At 37.4% G+C, this 17,744-nt stretch overlaps 3 protein-coding genes across 4 annotated transcripts; 1 reads left to right on the top strand and 2 right to left on the bottom strand.

Moving 5' to 3' along the window:
* Positions 1–2,465: 2,465 nt before the first annotated feature.
* rad51c (RAD51 paralog C) lies at positions 2,466–6,125 on the bottom strand. The gene is made up of 9 exons (XM_043250184.1): positions 5,769–6,125; positions 5,411–5,654; positions 5,120–5,277; positions 4,800–4,933; positions 4,557–4,688; positions 3,979–4,045; positions 3,829–3,889; positions 3,197–3,257; positions 2,466–2,747 (listed from the first exon to the last, which is right to left on the bottom strand). The coding sequence occupies exons 1-9, from the start codon at positions 5,884–5,886 to the stop codon at positions 2,634–2,636; spliced, it is 1,089 nt and encodes a 362-aa protein (XP_043106119.1). The 5' UTR covers positions 5,887–6,125; the 3' UTR covers positions 2,466–2,633.
* Positions 6,126–6,624: 499 nt separating this feature from the next.
* On the top strand, positions 6,625–8,420 carry atg101 (autophagy related 101). Of its 2 annotated transcripts, none has more exons than XM_043250185.1 (3): positions 6,625–6,759; positions 6,975–7,245; positions 7,851–8,420. In XM_043250185.1, the coding sequence occupies exons 2-3, from the start codon at positions 6,994–6,996 to the stop codon at positions 8,253–8,255; spliced, it is 657 nt and encodes a 218-aa protein (XP_043106120.1). In that variant the 5' UTR covers positions 6,625–6,759; positions 6,975–6,993; the 3' UTR covers positions 8,256–8,420. The 2 variants fall into 2 exon arrangements, with proteins under 2 accessions (XP_043106120.1, XP_043106121.1); XM_043250186.1 differs by having other exon boundaries at positions 6,710–6,750.
* A 643-nt stretch (positions 8,421–9,063) lies between these two features.
* Positions 9,064–15,450, bottom strand: zbtb21 (zinc finger and BTB domain containing 21). The gene is made up of 2 exons (XM_043250183.1): positions 15,316–15,450; positions 9,064–14,216 (listed from the first exon to the last, which is right to left on the bottom strand). Exon 2 carries the CDS (start codon positions 14,209–14,211, stop codon positions 11,131–11,133), a length of 3,081 nt encoding a protein of 1,026 aa, XP_043106118.1. The 5' UTR covers positions 14,212–14,216; positions 15,316–15,450; the 3' UTR covers positions 9,064–11,130.
* Positions 15,451–17,744: the final 2,294 nt, after the last annotated feature.

Raw genomic sequence — 17,744 nt, 5'->3', positions numbered from 1 at the left:
TAATCGAAACGGCCACTGTTCACTTTGACAGAGCTCTTAGAGAGAATGTTTATGAGTGAGAAACTCGATAAGTGATGCTCTGTGTGCCTGTATATAGGACATCAGAGCTTAAGCTAAAAATAACAACTGTTGTAGATTTCACATCATCTCTGGGAATTAACTGTTCCGCTCCCAGGCATTGTTAGTTCAACGGTGGGTTGCCAGATATTACATTTTAACCCTTAATGTTAAAACGACAGCAAAAAATAAAGTTTCTTATCCTATATTTGCTGTGGTTTTAGAACATTCCTTGTTAGTTTAGCTAGGAGTGCTAGATCACATTAAAAGCAAAATTAACCCTTACAAGAATGCCTCAGCCTAACGTATTTGAACACAATATTATAGTTACTATAATTGCTGTGGTTTTAGGACTTTGTTAGTTTAGCCACGGCTGCTAGATCACATTAAAAACAAAATTAACCCTTTTAAGAATGCTTCAGACTAGTGTATTTTTGAACAAAATATTATAGTTACTACTTACGGGCTGACAAATACTATCATTAACCATTAAACATGACAGGAAACAATCTAAAAAGCTTTTAACACAGTTTTAAGGATTATTTTTTTTAGAACATGTTCGCTTAACTGATGCTAGATCATGTAAAAGGCTAAATTAACCCTTTCATAAACGTACTAGTGCAAATATTTTCACACAACATATCACAGTTAGACAACTAAAGCTACTGCAGAGAAATGGAAATGACTGAAAAAAAACCTCTAAAGCTTTGCGAAACCAAGCTGAACCCACATTTGCTGAGTTCAGAGTTATCATTATTAAAATGACTGGGGGTTCTATGATAACATCCAACTCAGTATTAACCTTTTTGAAATTGTAGGGTAACCATAGTTTCTGGCAAAATATCATAGTTACCATAGCTATTGCTAGGTAACGAAAATGACAGAAAATGATGAAAGCTTTTGAAGCTAGTAATGACTATGGTATTTTGAAACTGGTTACCATGGTGCATATTTGTAAAGAAAAACAAAGTGCAGCCTTGCCTGTATAGAGCGATCTGAAACTATTCATAGTCAGCTAGTAAACCTGTCATATTCATCTTTAAAATTGTAAGCCTTAAGGTAAAGGTGTGTGATGCAGTGACCCGGGATGACAGATACGCAGCGGTGTGGGAATACCCAGTGTACCTTCCTCCTCACCTGAGAAAGCCTGAGGCCAAGAGCCTGTTAGGAGACATCCAGACAGTCACCCATCTTAAACCAGCCCTGACAAATGATGTAATCCTATTAGTCCAGCACTCCGTCGCGGGCAGTTCTTCCATCATGATCTGTTCACGTGTCTAACATGGAGGTTAAAAACATCAAGCACCCAATGTCCCCTTCTTCCCACATGAACATAAAGCATTTAAATCAGTTCTTCTGCCGGGTCTGTTGCCAGCCAAGGAAATATGAAAGTGAAGTGCTCGTATTTTATCTTTGTGCTGATGTAAAGCTGGCTTCCCAGTGTATAATTCAATTAAAGTGATGAGCCTCACACATATATACGCTGGGAGTGAACGGACCTGGATGATATACTGATATTGAACCGGCACAATCTGCAGCTAAGTTATTACTTGGAGGTGAATGCGAGCAGTAAACTCTTTATCTCTATGCTGTCACTCGTCAATAAATCATGGCAGAGTCATTCTGATGTGACCTGTGCAACACAATGTGCACAACAAAACCTCAATTATTCAATACGCCATTAGAAATCTATTTGAAAATTATGGCGTAAAGTCTGGGCCTGCGTGAATTAGGTGACGTGATTAACGACATATTAGCACAAAACAATTTAGCATATATTATATACAGAATATTAGCCAACAGTTGGAGAATAATGAACACCAAGAATAGCGTTTAATATTTTTGTTAATATATATGACACTGGACCACAAAACCAGACAGAAACTGGGTTTTATACATCTCCTGAAAGCTGCATAAATATGTAAGTATTCCAATGATATATGGTTTGTTAGGAAAGGACCATATTTGGCAGAGAAAATCTGGAATCTGAGGCGAGAAAATCACCTTTAAAGTTGTCCAAATTAAGTTATTATCAATGCATATTATTAATCAAAAAAGTTTTGATATAGTTCCAGTAGGACATTTACAAAATATCTTCATGGAGCATGACCTTTACTTAATATCCTAATGATTTTTGGCATAAAAGAAAAATCAATCAATCATTTTAATTCATACAATGTATTTTTGGCTATTGCTATAAATACACTCCAATGACTTATGACCGGTTTTGTGCTCCAGGGTCACATAGTATTTAATTTAGTCTGTCAAGCTATTTAAATTGGAAAGCTTTGCTCACTTTGGAATAGGTTTGCATTTTCTGTGTTTCCACCTAAATTGTAACATTGTTTGATTGTCTGGTTGGAAATTTATACCGGATACCATAATTGATCCATTAATACCACAAACAATCAATATACTATAATTTATTCAATAATAATCCATGATTCAATAAGTGTTTTTATATAATATATACATATCTGTACATTCCTGCTATGTTTTCTTTTTCTCTCAGCACATTTCGGGTTTTGCTGTGGCTTCCTACTGCTTTGAAAAGCAAAATGGTCTACAATACATCCTCAAGACAGATTCTCCGTTCGAGGGCGTTTGCTGTGGTTTCCTAAAGGAGATGAGACTGCAGATGAAGCAGGGATAGGTCTGGGTTCATCCGGGGCATCCCTAAAACCCTGGACCTGTGTGAAATCGCAAATATAGATATATGCATAAATGTCTGCGTTTATATCAGGGTTAAACTATATGCAAAACCTTTAAACTGTTGAGTACATTAAATAAATGTTAGCTAAAATAAAACAAAATATTAAACAAACTTGTCTTATTTCAGTTAGTTGCCAAAAAATATTTCTAATTTTTGCTAAATGTAATGTTTAAAGTACTAAAAAAGTACTAAAAATCAAATAAAAAGGCATTTAAAAATATTAGACAATTAAAATATAAATATAAAAACACAATATAATTAATAACACTTTAAAATGTAAAATGAACATTCAAAATAATATCTAAATAACGAATTATTACAAGAGTGTGTGTATATATATATATATATATATTTATTTATTTTATTTTATTTTTTTCTCTCATTTATATATTTTTTTCTTATATCTTCCCCCGCTGTTATACTTACTGTGATTTGATATTTAATTGTGGCTTCCATTTGACTTGGGGACTTGTACAGGGAGGCGAGCCTAAACACAGAGTGAACAGGGGAGAAAAGGATAAAATGACTTGTTTTTTTTCATTGGAGAGTGCACATTCTCTCCCTCTCTGACCTTGTCTGCTCGGTTTAAAAAGCAAGAGGGTCTGCGGCAATTCAAATGCGAGGAGGCTGAACCGTACAGCCAGCGGGAAGACCTTCAACTTTATGGCAAGAGACAAGAAAGCATGATGGAGATGCTCTCTGTGCCTCTCTCCTGCCTGCTGCTACAGAGTAATAGACTGGCAGGTATGCAGAATGCATTATGAATAAGGTCTGGCTACAAAAGGCAAAGCAAGCTACTTGTTCAAAGTGATTCATTCCATCACCCACGGAGGTGAAGGGTAAAGAGTTTATGCAACATACTCTCGCTCGCTCTCTCTCTCTCCAGAAGACACATTTGGCTCAGAACCCCACAGATGTTGGCTTCTATTTTCTAAAGCCACATTTTTGCTGTGTCAGGTTGAGTGGACTCAAAAAAGACTAAATCCAGCAGAAAAAAAACAAACCACACAATAAACACCTTCCCACACAATTAGCAAATTAAAAGTGTTTGTGTTTACCTTCGCAGTCCCTCCCAGTGCAGGATGAGCCTCTGCGTCGCAGCATGACCCCAACTCTCACCTGAAGTGTGAAATTTAATTGTTATTATGTTGGCGAATATGTAAAAAAAAAAACACTACATGAAGGCATTCGTATTTGCTATGTCCTACCTAATGCAGGAACTAGCTTAGATTGGCCATTTGAAACTCTTGTCGTCATCTGATTGGTCAAAACAACCTAAGAGCAAATGGTTAACCAAATTAATTTGATAAAAGTGTGTGTGTGTGTGTAGATAGATAGATAGACAAACAGACAGATAGGCCAGAGTTATTTTACTATTACTGACATGCTATTACTGCATTAGTTTTGTACATATTTAAAAAAAATTTTAGTCCTATATTTTCTGTTTTTACTTCAGTATTAAACTTATTGAATTTTTTTGTGTATTGTAGGTATTAGGTATTTATTTATTAGTTTTATTTAAAAAAATTAATAAAAAAGATAAATATTTTAATAATATCCTGTTAAAGTTATATATATCCTGTATATATATATATATATATATATATATATATATATATATATATATATATATATATATATATATATATATATATATATATATATATATATATAGAAATGAGTTTTATTTAACAAAATATAAGTATTCAGCAAAAATATAAAAAAATTTAATTGATTTGTCTGCTATCCATTATTCTTAGTTTCAGTAGTAAGATTTGCTGAGTACCGCAACACTATGTTGTGTTGCTAGTTGGATGAGCTGCTGGGCAAGGCCATTTAGAAGGCGAGTCCTCTGAGAAAGATCCTCAAAATCATGCCGGAAAGGGAAGGCGATGCTGTCAATCACTACTAGCCTCACCTGTGATTAGACCATACAAAATGTAATTTGTATGCATGTAATAAGCAGTACACTAATATCACATTGCTGAAAGAGATGTCCTTAGCAGCGGTCCTGATTATTCATTTTCACCTCGGGATGCTCAGAAAGGAAGTCAGGTAGGAGGTAAACCTCAGCTAACAGCTCTACATAGTCATGGCAACGGACCAAGAAGAGGTTTGAGAGGATCTTCTCGACAGTAAGTTCCTCTAAAGCCTGTCTCTGTTCTAAGAGGAAAAGCAAAAACAGATTATTTCACAATTATGCATTTTGTGTCTCATAAGCGAACTCAAACATGCACGAACCTACAGGTAAAGGTGCACAATATTAGGCCTGGAGAGCTCGTAAAGCATTTTTTTCTGTATATACAAACATTTAAATATTCCAACTTCGCTTAAATTCTCATATCAGACCTGTATCCTCTCCCAGGAGAGTGCAGTGCTGCACGGCTGCCTCTGCCATATCAGCAACCCGCTGCACTAAGAAACTCCCTTCGGTGTCTATATACAGTGCCTTTCCTCCCAGACCTCCAAAACACACAGGAATCTGCACGTCCACCGCCAGCTGCATGCTTTAAAATAATAATAAAAAAACACTTCTTTCATGAAAATTACGAAGACTTCTTTAGGGCAAACAGCACTTTTGAAATATTACCACAAATTTGAATTTAGGATGCACTACACATTTTACAATCCATTTCATACCACAGCTGAGTCTTTCCAACACCAGGGGCCCCGCAGATCTCGGTGGTCTTTCCCACAGGAACCCCCCCTCCGAGGGCATCATCCAGGGCCGAGCAGAATGTCACGATGCTCCCCACAGCCTGCTCCTGGTGCAGGAGATCCAAAGCTGTTAGGCTCTCTGTTGCTGCCCTCTGCTGGTGAGGCTGGCCATCTTCCCTCAACATCTTTAGCACATCCAACGCCTCCTCCTGAGAGATGCCTGCCTCTGTGAACGAAACGAGCGCGGATATAACAAAATGTAATTTTCTATTAATCTGTGAAAAGACACTTCTGCGCTATTTTCAAATCCAAACTAGACTTGTTTGTGGGTAAATAGTACCTTTGCAGAGCTGAAGAGGACGCATGTCGATCAGGTCTGAAGCCACTTGGAACCCCGCGTTGATGAGCTTCACCTTCACCGAAGGAGCCAGGGGGAGGCTGGGCACAGTCCTGTGCATTTTACTAACGCTCACAAAAACCAGCCTGAAATGCCGTTTTAGACACAGTTGCCAGTTCTATGCCAGTTTAGGACAGATGACAACAAATGTTAGCCATTCCGATAATATCTTTCTTTGGATGGAAACACAAAAAAGTCACTCTTTGTCAAAATTTGCATCTAAATTTTAAACACTAAATACAAACATATGAGGACTTGTGTTTCTTCATATATTTTTTCCTCCCTATGATACTCCCTCCAAAACAAGAAACGACGCGGAATGGGAAAACTATCTTCAAAATAAAAGTCCCCAGACGACGCCATTGACGCATTATATTTTACGATTAGATTCAGTTGCAGTGTTGGGGTCCGAGTAACTAGTATCTAGTGTAATGGAATTAGGCAATTTAATTGCAAAATAAATGTAAATGTATTCTGTTACAGCTACTGAGAAAAATTGTGTAATTAAATTTCAGTTATTTATAATAATACATCTGAATATTTTCACGTACATACAGGTAATATAGAGATATAGTTATATGTTTTAGGAGCTGTGGGATACAGTAAGAAAAAGCACGTTTTAAAATTATTTAGTGGCTCTATTTTTGTTATTATTAATAATAATAATTTTATTACATACTTAATTAATACATATCGCTACTAACTCAGAAATTAGCCAAAGAAAATCGTGGAATCTTTACCATAAAGTCTTGCTAGCTCCACTACTTAGCCTGTTATTTTAAAAACACGATGTGACGTGAACCAACCGCTGGGATTATTACAACGCCAAACGGCACTGTCCCTCATCCCGCCCTGTACATGTGACGTGTGTTTACAAAACAAAAGCACTCCATTGCAAGAAAAAAAATATGCGCATCGACATTTCGTACGTAAGGTAAACATGTTATATAAACGTCCTATAGAAGCTTAAATTGCATTTGGTTTTCGTAATTATATTGTTAAGTGGGTATTTTACTGTTTCAAAGCGGCGCAGCTCAGTTCTTTTCAGAAGCAGAGAGTCGTTGAATGTGTTTAGATAACGTACGTGTCTATTTGACGCATCTGAGCTCAACATATCGTTCATAAGTCTTTTTGTTTTAACAACCGTAGAAGCTTATTATAGGTCGTCATGAACTGTAGATCAGAAGTCCTGGAGGTGTCAGTGGAGGGCAGGCAGGTGGATGAGGCCATGCTGGCCCTCCTGCACACGATCCTCCTGCACCGCAGCACAGGGAAATTTCACTATAAAAAAGAGGGCACGTACTCCATCGGCACGGTGGGAACTCAAGACGTGGACTGCGACTTCATCGACTTTACATTCGTGCGAGTGTCTTCTGATGAGCTGGACAGGGTTATCAGGAAAGCGGTAGCCGAGTTTAAGGTACTTCTGATTACATTGCTGCATATACGAGATGTATTTGAATAGACTTCTAGACTGTATTTCACAAATAGCTGCTCTATTTGGATATTGTAGTATCATAATACTCTTTAAAGTCATTTAAACACTTTTTGTTTGGAGTTGCACAAAAGATGCATTCTTCTATTTTGTTCTACTCCTTTCTTTTCATTATTTCTTATGTAAATAACACCCAGCACCAAAAGATAAAAGCATTAAATAAACAATAAGCATATAGGTCAGTATTTTACATATCCAAAGGAAATGTTCATATTATATTTCTACCATGCACTTAAACACACCTGTAATCCATATTACATAAAAACAATACAAAACATATAAAGCATTTTATGGAATTATTTTTATATTTAAATATATTGTTTGTGTGTTTATTCATATATATATATATATATATATATATATATATATATATATATATATATATATATATATATATATATATATAAATCTTCTGTAATACAGTTTGCACAAAAAAAGAAACTGTTTCAATTAAGTTAAATAAAAGCTAGAAAACCAATAAAACGAATGATAGCTACATGTTTTGTAACCACAACCTTATTTCTGCACAGGATGCTCTTGGTAATTCTGGGAGTGATGGCATGGGTCAGATCTCTTTGGAGTTCTACCAGAAGAAGAAGTCCCGCTGGCCCTTCTCAGACGAATGCATCCCGTGGGAGGTTTGGAGCATCAAGGTGAACGTGGTGAACCTGGCCAATGAACAGGAGCGTCAGATCTGCAGGGAGAAAGTTGGCGAGAAGCTCGGAGAGAAAGTTATCAACATCGTGGAGGTCATCAACCGCCACGAGTATCTTCCCAAGATGCCCACACAGTCGGAGGTGGACAATGTATTCGATACAAGTTTGAAAGACGTTCAGCCGTATCTGTACAAGATCACGTACCAGATCACTGACTCTCTGGGCACGTCAGTGAGCACGACCATGAGGAGGCTGATCAAAGACACGCTGGCATTGTAAAGGACAGTGAAACAGCTTCTTGGATGTTTATAATGATCGTCTAAAAAGAGAAAATCACATTAAATTGTTCCTGAATGGGATTTACACTTTCCCTGTATAATAATGGTATCCAATAACTTTATATCAGCCAATTCAAGCATATTATTGTTATTTCTTTTTTTTTTTTTTAAATAAAATCTAATTACGTTACCTGAATTATATCATATTGCTCAGAATTAGTCTAATTTGAGGACAATGAAAAGTGTAAAACAAATACTAAATGTTTTTAGAAATATCAGCATAAGGCCACAAGTAGGTGTTCTTTTTATGCTTTCACATTATTTCAAAAGCTATTCAATTAAAAATGAAAATCAAAAACACAATGAAAACACGTAATAGGATCCAATTGTTCATCACACAGTTAAGTGATCTTATTTTAAACAACTTTTGTGTTTTAATATATGTGACCCTAGACCATAAGTGTAAATTTTTTTAAATAAATGATTTATCTAAAATCTAATGTATGATTTATTAGGATAGGACAATATTTGGCCACAAAACAAATAAATAAAAATACGTAGAATATATTTATCACCATATCCAAATTTAGTTCTTATAGCAATGCATATTACTAATCAAAAATTAAGTTTGAATATATTTGTAGTAAGAAATACCGTCATGGAATATGATCTTTACACAATATCCTAATTTGCCACAAAAGAAAAGTCAATCATTTTGACGTCTTACAATATATTTTATATGACTATGAGCTGGTTTTGTGGTCCAGGGTCACATACACAAGTGTCCAAATCAGAACCCAAACACAGTATTGCACAGTATTGATATTTATTTTAGAAAGCAAGCACAGAAAACAGTAGAAAATGCTTTAACACAAAAACTGATACAGTTTTTAAAGCCACATTAGAACAATTCAAGTGCTTACAAATATTAGTTATTGCAGTGATACCACAAGAATACCAAAAAAGATATACTTTTCATAAAACAGAGAAAACATTGTATGTGTTGTACAAAGAAAGACCATAAAAATGTGTTTTGAGGATTAAATGTTCTGTTCTGTCATCACTATTCATTCAAAGTCATACAATCTTTCAATGAACCATAAGTTTATCAGTTCCTGAAATAATCATTTTATTATCAGGAGGCATGTTGATTTGTTAATAATATGGTTGGATTCTTAACCCAAAACAAGAAGCATATCATGTCATAATTGTAATACTGGGCTTAAAAGTAAATGCAAAGTAAATCAGGTACTTCTGTCCTCCTGAGTAATAGGCAACTTATTCATTAATGAATACCTTTGAGGGGAAATAAGTTTGAAAGGAATGTTACCATTTTATCCATCAAAATATAGACTAAATGACAGTAGCTGATGGAAAATGCAAAGAGCAAGCAACATATTCGGATTTTGTGCTCAACAAAGGCCACAAGCTTGCGAAGCCAAACATCCCCTAATGTAAGGGAAGAAGACTTTTTACTTAATCGATTTAATATTTCAAACATTTGCTAAATATGAGGAAAAAAATAATCAAGGAATAAGATTACCACTTTTGTGCTTAAAGATTTTAGAATAAAGATCTTCTCTGGGTCATACTGTCACAGAAAAGGTCCACTGAACATTGGGAATGTCCAACCATTCAACGTCATTGCATCAAGACTTCATTAAGCACTGAGTACTGAGTTCTGGTAAGTTGAGCTCACACTACGGTAAAGCTCACAATGTACTGATACAGTACTGATACAGTGTGAAAATCTACTCAAACTTCATGTCTACACATTTATGAGAAGTAATTCCCACATATACTGCATGTCCTGTACAACAAAAGTATTAGGAGATCCACATTGCAGGCACACACTAAACTGCTTAAAGAACATCACTCCAAACCTGCTATTTGTACATATAAAGCCTTCTATTTGATCAATACAATCACTGAATATTATCCACAACCTCTAAACAAAAATACCATGAAAGTCTACATAACTGGCAAAAGCACATTAACAGAATACTCTTGAAATAAAAAAAAAATACAACTTAACTAGCAATGTCGAAATTAAGTTATAAAGGTTTTCTTCTATCAATTAAGTTTTTGTATAGTTTGATATCTACTAGTTTATTCTGCTTAAGGTTATGGTTTTATATGGTTCAAACACATCTTGAAAATCTTCATTCTCTTAAATGACCAAAGCAACAATTTAAGAATAATAGCTTTAACAATATAAGCAGGGCTGAACTGGGCATTAAAAAAAAAAAAAAAAATCAAACAAGCTATATTTATCTTTTTTGTATTTTTCGTTAACTTAAATGGGGCATAAATAAACTTAAAGCTATCATTTTAGGCTAGTAAATAGGGAATTAATGTCTATTAATGCCCTTTTCTACACCAGCCTGTGCTTTTAATAGAGAGCAATGTTTATTTGGAATTGCTTCAAAGTGCTAAATAACAGCATAAAGGCCACTAAAACAACAGAGGTGTATGTAAGTCTTCCACATAACAATTCAAAAAAGTAATCACTCATTTTTTGTTTGCAGTAAATCAAAGAAAGTACTAAGGTGAAAGAATTTATGTTCATTTATAACAGTCTTTCCTGATAACTGAAAAGTGAACTTAAAAATAATACAGGGAAATGCTTTTGAAAACAAATGTATGTTTTAAGCAACTCTTGGCATGCAATCCAAGATGCATTCAGGAAACTCTGACAGTCTGAATACTGTTTATAGAAAATAAGGTGTATTAAGTATGATCAAATGCTATTAATAAATCCCTGGGTTTCATCTGCAAGTGTTTCCCAAAGTAAATCATGTGAAAGTTTAAAAGGAGACAAGGTCCAAGTTAGTCAACTTTAATGGTTAGGGCTACAAATGTGCAACTCTGCGCTCTTACGTATGGCTCTGCTCATGACTCCACAGACTGAAAGCGGTCTTAAATGTCCGGTGACAGAATTTGCACATGTATTGCCGTTTAAAGGTGAGCGCAGAGAGAGTCGGGGCATGGTAAAACAGAGTGTCGGATTCCTGAGGGGTGATAGTTTTTTCTGTGCTGTCGGACTTGGCGTGAGATTGTTCCCTAGGCTCATCGTCACCTGTTTTGTCCTGCTCTGGCTTCTTGAGTTTGGTTGACGGTGATGTGGAGGCCCTGGGCTCCTCTCCTGTGGCATCCACCCCAGAACGGGTCGCTTTAAGCGGAGAAGTTGGAGGCTCTGGGATGGAAATTGTGAGAGGTGGAGAAGGAGATGGAGAAGACTGAAGCCTGTCGATGTCTCTTATTCCTGGCTCTTCAGGTGTGGACATGTGGGACTGGTAGTGGCTCCAGAGGCGGAAGTTGGTCCTGAATGCTTTGTGACATATGTGGCAGATGAAGGGTTTGATGTGGCAAAGCAGTTCCTGATGTCGTTCCAGGTCTTTGTGAGCACTGAAAAGCTTCCCACACTTCTCACAAGGCCAGACGCCTGGTTCCTCGGATCCAACAGAAGCGGTGCTCATTCCATCCTTGGCTGAAACTGCTTCCTCTTGAGGTTCCTCTTTGACCTGCAGCTCCCCTTGACCGTGAGCACTCAAGTCCTCTGGGACATAAGACGATGAGTCTTCAGAATCATACATGGGTGGAACAGATGAGTCACTGTACACTCCTTCCTCTCTGGAGTCACGTATCGACTCATGAGAAGAAGGAGGAACTCCGAGAACGTTGGATGATTCGTCATGATTGCTCTCCTGAAGACCGAGAGTCAACTGCTCCTTTACACTCATCATATTGTGATTGTGAACTTCTACCTGATGACGCCATATGCTGAAAGAGGACTTGAACGTACGCATGCACTCAAGGCAGGTTAACTTCTTATACTTGCAATGAGCTTCGTGGTCTTTCTTGACGACTGTGTTGGAGAATCGAAGTCCGCAGTATGGACAGACGGTAGCGTACCTGCATGCTCTTTCGTGGTCTTCTAATTCAGTTAAAGAGGGCAGTTTTTCATTGCAGAGCCGGCAAGAAAAAACATCTTTATCTTGGTTTTCTTTAAGATGTGTCAACTGCTGTTGCTGCTTGTATTGAAGGTCTCTGTCAGAATCTGTGTCAAGGTTAGCCGCCTCAGCGGAGTGTCCTTTCATATGTAGTTTTAGGTGTGATTGAAAGAAAAACATTTTGCCACAGTAAGGGCATCCGTAGGACCTTGATCGTCTGTTTTTCCTGCCGAAGGGTTGTGACTGCAGGCCTTGCTTGGATCTCCGGAGCTTCATAATCAAGGCCTTCTTTATCTCCCGCTCTCGCACAATATCAATTAGCTTCCTCTGAAACTTCTCATCCAGGACAGAATAGGAACTAGATGAGGGTGCTGGATTTTGAACCACTCCGTGTTGGGTTTGGCAGTGAGTCCAGACTTTGAAGTTGGTATGAAAGCGTTTGTGGCAGATGTCGCACGCATACGGCTTCTCTGGGTTGTGGTACATGTTCACATGGCGATACAAACCTGCATTGGACCTAAAAACCTTCAGGCAGTTCCAGCACTTGAACATTTTGTTTGGCCGAAGTTCTCCAGGTTCTTCATTGCTATTGTCCATGTTGGAATTGTAAGGTACCTCATCAAATGTGCTTTCCTGATGCATCAGATGATGCTCATTAACAGGCCTAGATCTCTTAAAAGGCATATAACTACCATCTATCTTAGTCTTCCTCTTCAACGAGGGAGTGAAGTACCCTCTTGGACCTTCATCATAGTTTGCCTGAAAGTCTTTGAAATTTACCGGCAGGTTGTCTCCAACAGTAATGCGAACAATTTCAGAGGGGTCCGCAAGAGGACTACTGGGCTCCGCTTTAATTCGGAGTGAAGTCGTTTGACTGCCCTCTGACTGATATGCATTTTGTTGTCTCGACCTGAGAAGAAGTGGCATATCTTTAGACACCCGATCCTCATTATCAGGGGATGGCGACCTTGTTGTTGTGGTAATTAACTTGACCACGGACTGTTCTCGACTTTGTGAGTCTTTTAGCTCGAGAGCTGGAGAAAAAACGGGAACAGGACTATCCATCGACAATGATCTGCGCAGCAGACTTTTAATAAGTGGCCCACTTCGGTCTACGGTTTGATTGCGTGGACCTTGATGTTCACCCACTGGTCTGGAATCATGTGATGCTTCCATTCTTCCATCTATGGCGCCATCAGATTGATCTGATTGTAGGCTTGCATGCTGCACAGACTCGCTGAATGACACTGAGGATGTTAGTTGTGGCCTCATTGATTGCGATCTGTATTCAGTTCGACGTCTCAGTATGGATGTTGGCGACGAGATGATAGATCTGCAATTGCCATCTTCTGTGTTTTTATATGAACTTCTGCTGTTGGAGGTACTGTTGGACTCTTTTTCATTTGGTCTGACGTGTCCTGAGGATTGGCTCTGATTACTGAAATCGTGTGTGAGCGAGGGTGGCTCTGTGGCCTGTTTAAACGGTTTTCCCTGAAGAGTTGAACTTTTCCTCTGAAACACATCCATGCCAGGCTGCTCACCTTGACCTTGATGTACAATAACACTTCTCTTTTGAGAAGCGCCGTCCTCCTCCTCAGAGAGTGACATCCGTTTCCTTGACACAGAGTATGACGCCTGAGGTCTTACAGACATGATGTTGGTTAGAAAGGGAATGCCGAGGCTATATCCCAGCTCCTGTATAGCTGCCAGGCTGCATTTCTCCACAAACAGAGATGAGGAGTAGATGTAGTTGAGCACAATCTCAAATGCATCAGACTCACAGAAGTCAAGCTGAACAATGGAGCGGTTCTCTGCGTCCCTTCTGGAGAACACAGACTGAAAATATTCACTGCATGCTGCTAGGACGCTTTTATGGGCCTGGTATTGCTGATCACCCACTAACAATACAACATCACAGAGCTGACCCTTCAAACGCTGCTCGTTGAGGACACCCAGCAGTGAAATACCATGGGAAGGGTTACAGTAGTGGCCCAGGCTCTCCATTTTGGCTTTGAAGGAAGTGAAAGAAAATACAACTTTAGTGACATTGAAAAGTCAGTAATTTCAATTAAGCTGCAAATTATCTTTTAACATTGTAACATGCAACACAAATATCAATATCTGACCTTACTTAATGCATAAGGTATTATGAACTACAACTGAACAAATAATCTGTAATACATATACAAACATATTCATACATGTGAAAATGAACATTAAAGTACATAACATAACATTTGTCTCAAACAAATACACATTTCCATGAAATGTTTTTTTGTTTTTTTTTTTAAACATCATTGAAATCAGACTATTATTTAGCTTTCAGCCTTGTGTTGAATAATGAGGCACACTGGACTGATTGTCAACCACTGCAAAATAAAAAAAAAAGCATAATAACAACAATCTGACGAAGATGCCTGACTACACTGTTACATGATTTAATTAAACTATAAATCATGACAGCAAGAAAAAAAGTCATGTTAATTGTCCAAATGAGAAAAATATACATTTTTATGTTATTTAGTAAGTTGTTAAATAATAGAATTACAATAAGCACATAAATGTCATTACAAAGTAAGCGGGCCTACCAAGCGTCTACGCATGCGCACAACGAGCGCTGATTACATCATGTCTAACGTTAGTTACAGTTGGTTTTACGCTGCCTAGAGAGACTATTCGCTCATGGAAATGAAGCGCGAGTATGTTTATATTTCAACTGAAATGATTTCGCCCCATACTCCTTCCTCCTAATCTCGAGCTCCATGTCAAGTGAAAGCATTTGTTGATTCGCCGTTGCCAAACTGTGACCATATCAGCAAACAAGTCACAAAATGCAGGCAACCGGTTGCGTCTCCTCGCTCTTATTCGCAAGCTAGGAAATGAAACGATTAGAACGCGCGTCTGCGCACACACAGCCTCTCCTGACACCGACTGCGCAGACGTCGCATCCTGCACAACAGACCGAGAGCAGCCGCTTATGTCAGGAAAGAGAGAGAGAGCGCGAGAAAATCTCCTCGGCGTTACGTCAGGAAAGGCTGATTTTACCCAAACAACACTGAACTGCTTCAATTAGACGACGAAATAAAGTTGTTCAAGATCTCAACTCACCCTAGTTCGGTGGCTTTGGATGCCCCGGAGCTCCGACACTGGACTTTGTTTCAGAGTTGCGTTGAGCATGAAGCTGTCGTGATTCCATCCATCTTGTATTTGACGTCATCCCACTCTAGGGATGAGGTCATCGCTAAGAACGCTCGTCACGTGTGCTGCTCTCTGATTGGCTGCTGTATAAGCTGTGGGCGTTCACGGAGGAAATGAGCGGAGGATGACGGACTGATAAACAGTTGAGATGAGTTCGCGCGTATTGCACTCGTTCGTTCAAGAAACAGGAAGGTTTTGTTATTAAGTATTTATATAGAAATCAGTAACGTTACTTTATTTAATTTTGTTGGATGTATCCGTTATTAATCCACTTTATTTAGCCTAATAATTGCAAATTACAAAAAGTTTACGTTTTTGTTTATATATATATATATATATATATATATATATATATATATATATATATATATATATATATATATATATATATATATATCATAACTCTATACTCTACAGTGTGTAGTCAATGTATATTAATAATATGATTTTTCTGAAATACATGAAACTGGTAAGGTGTATAACATTATTGTGTTTAAATAATTAAAATGATGACCATATTGACTTATTAACAAAATAATAGTTGCTGTACTTTAATTTTTTTAATTGTAAATTTTGCAATTTGAAGTTGCAGCATATCTTAATGATCTCGCTGCAAATATGCTTAAAGTTGCTTATATGATTTATTTAAACAAATCTGTATATGATGCATGCCAATTAACTAATTACACATAATTCTAGAAGATGTGGGTTCTGTTCCCTCTGAAATTAATTAAAGCGACATGCTTAATAAGATTTGTCAGGAGTCACGGGACATTGTGCTCATTATATCTTCCTAAGGGAGAGCTATATTATGTTTACCTGTATAAAAGCCAACTTAACTCGTATCAAAGTGAAATCGCATCAGGTAGACTTCCCACTGTCAAGAAAAAGCCCGGGGCTATCAGGATTTTTTTTTTACTTTAGCTCCATGAAAGGATTAGTTCACCCAAAAATGAAAATCTGCTGAAAATGTACTTAGCCTCAGGCCATCCAAGATTTAAAATGATTTTATTTCATCATCTGAACAGATTTGTAGAAATTTGGCATTACATCACTTGCTGACCAATGTATCCACTGTAGTGAATGGGTGCCGTTAGAATGAGCCGGAACAGCTGCTAAAATGTAATTTTGGTTTGTTTATAAATCTGTGCAGATTTCTCTTCTAATTTAGGCAAGATGCTTTTTTCACCGGAATAAGCAATATTATGGATAATGTCTTAATGATACATTTATTACAAACCTGCAGCTTTTCACTTCACAAGGCAATTGACGGACTGAAGCCATGTTGATTATTTGTGAATTATTGTTATGTTTATATCCGCTTTCTTTTTGACGGCACCCATTCACAGAGGATACGTGATAAGCAAGTGATATAACACAAAATTTCTCCAAATCTGCTTAGATGAAGAAAAAAAACTCCAGCTGGATGGCCCAAGGTTGAGCAAATTTTCAGCATATTTTTATTTCTTTGTGAATTATCCCTTCGCAAAGATGCAAATGCACATTCTCTCTTGTTCTGTGGCAAGCGACTGATTGAATTCTGTGGTTTCTCAAGCACACTGTACATTATGCTCCCCTGCTCTCTGCATGAGGACACATTAGTCACTCAGTGAGCGCATAACACTGACATTCTTTAATTAGGCTATTTTTCACACCACATTAATTAGCTGCTAGATTTATCCAAATGCCAGGCTGAGTGCTGATAATCTAGTGTCCGTATGTGTGCGTGTCTGTGTATTTATGGTTTGTAGTGTGTTCTCATAGACTGAACATTGTGTGCAACTAAGCTGGTTCAGTCACAGTGCAATTTCTAGCAAAAAAACAGGTTTGCCAAGGGGTCAAAAAGGTACCATGGGGGCACTTAAAAACATCATTAAGGACTTTTCTCATCGTTATCTAAAATATAATGGCATCCCAAATGTCTGGTAAGACAGCTTTAAAATAAATTTAGCCATTATTTTTTATAATCAGCAGCATTTTACTTTAACTTGTATTTTTAAAACCCTCTAAAAATGACCTTTTATTATTTCGACCAGTCTAACACTGACTAAAGGGTAAAGTGTCAAAATCTCAAATTAGGCCTACACTATACAGTAGATGAAACTAAATGAAACTTTTTTAAATGCCAATGATTTTCCACTGTTGTTACAGGAGTCTTTTGGTTTAGTAGCACCTGTGCAGATAAAAACAGACTCAAGGGAGTCGATGGTGTCTGGAGAGAAGGTCGGACAGGAGCAGGTGTCAGTAAGGTTTTGCTTCCAACAGTGTATGTGGAGCTCATAGAGTAACCTGTTATATTCACAATGGCTTAGTATGATTTTTAAAAACAAGAAGCAAGT

This window comes from Puntigrus tetrazona, chromosome 10 (genome assembly GCF_018831695.1).
Source record: "Puntigrus tetrazona isolate hp1 chromosome 10, ASM1883169v1, whole genome shotgun sequence".
Taxonomy (NCBI): Eukaryota; Metazoa; Chordata; class Actinopteri; order Cypriniformes; family Cyprinidae; genus Puntigrus; species Puntigrus tetrazona.
This window is presented reverse-complemented; position numbering and strand designations above follow the sequence as displayed.

Bases quoted from the DNA above. Each gene is read 5' to 3' on its own strand.
- rad51c (XM_043250184.1), bottom strand. From the start codon at position 5,886: ATGCACAGGACTGTGCCCAGCCTCCCCCTGGCTCCTTCGGTGAAGGTG. The intron at 5,655-5,768 runs GTACTATTTACC...TTTCGTTCACAG, and splicing joins TCCTCTTCAGCTCTGCAAAG to AGGCAGGCATCTCTCAGGAG. The intron at 5,278-5,410 runs GTATGAAATGGA...ATTATTTTAAAG, and splicing joins GTTGGAAAGACTCAGCTGTG to CATGCAGCTGGCGGTGGACG.
- atg101 (XM_043250185.1), top strand. From the start codon at position 6,994: ATGAACTGTAGATCAGAAGTCCTGGAGGTGTCAGTGGAGGGCAGGCAG. The intron at 7,246-7,850 runs GTACTTCTGATT...ATTTCTGCACAG, and splicing joins AAGCGGTAGCCGAGTTTAAG to GATGCTCTTGGTAATTCTGG.
- zbtb21 (XM_043250183.1), bottom strand. From the start codon at position 14,211: ATGGAGAGCCTGGGCCACTACTGTAACCCTTCCCATGGTATTTCACTG.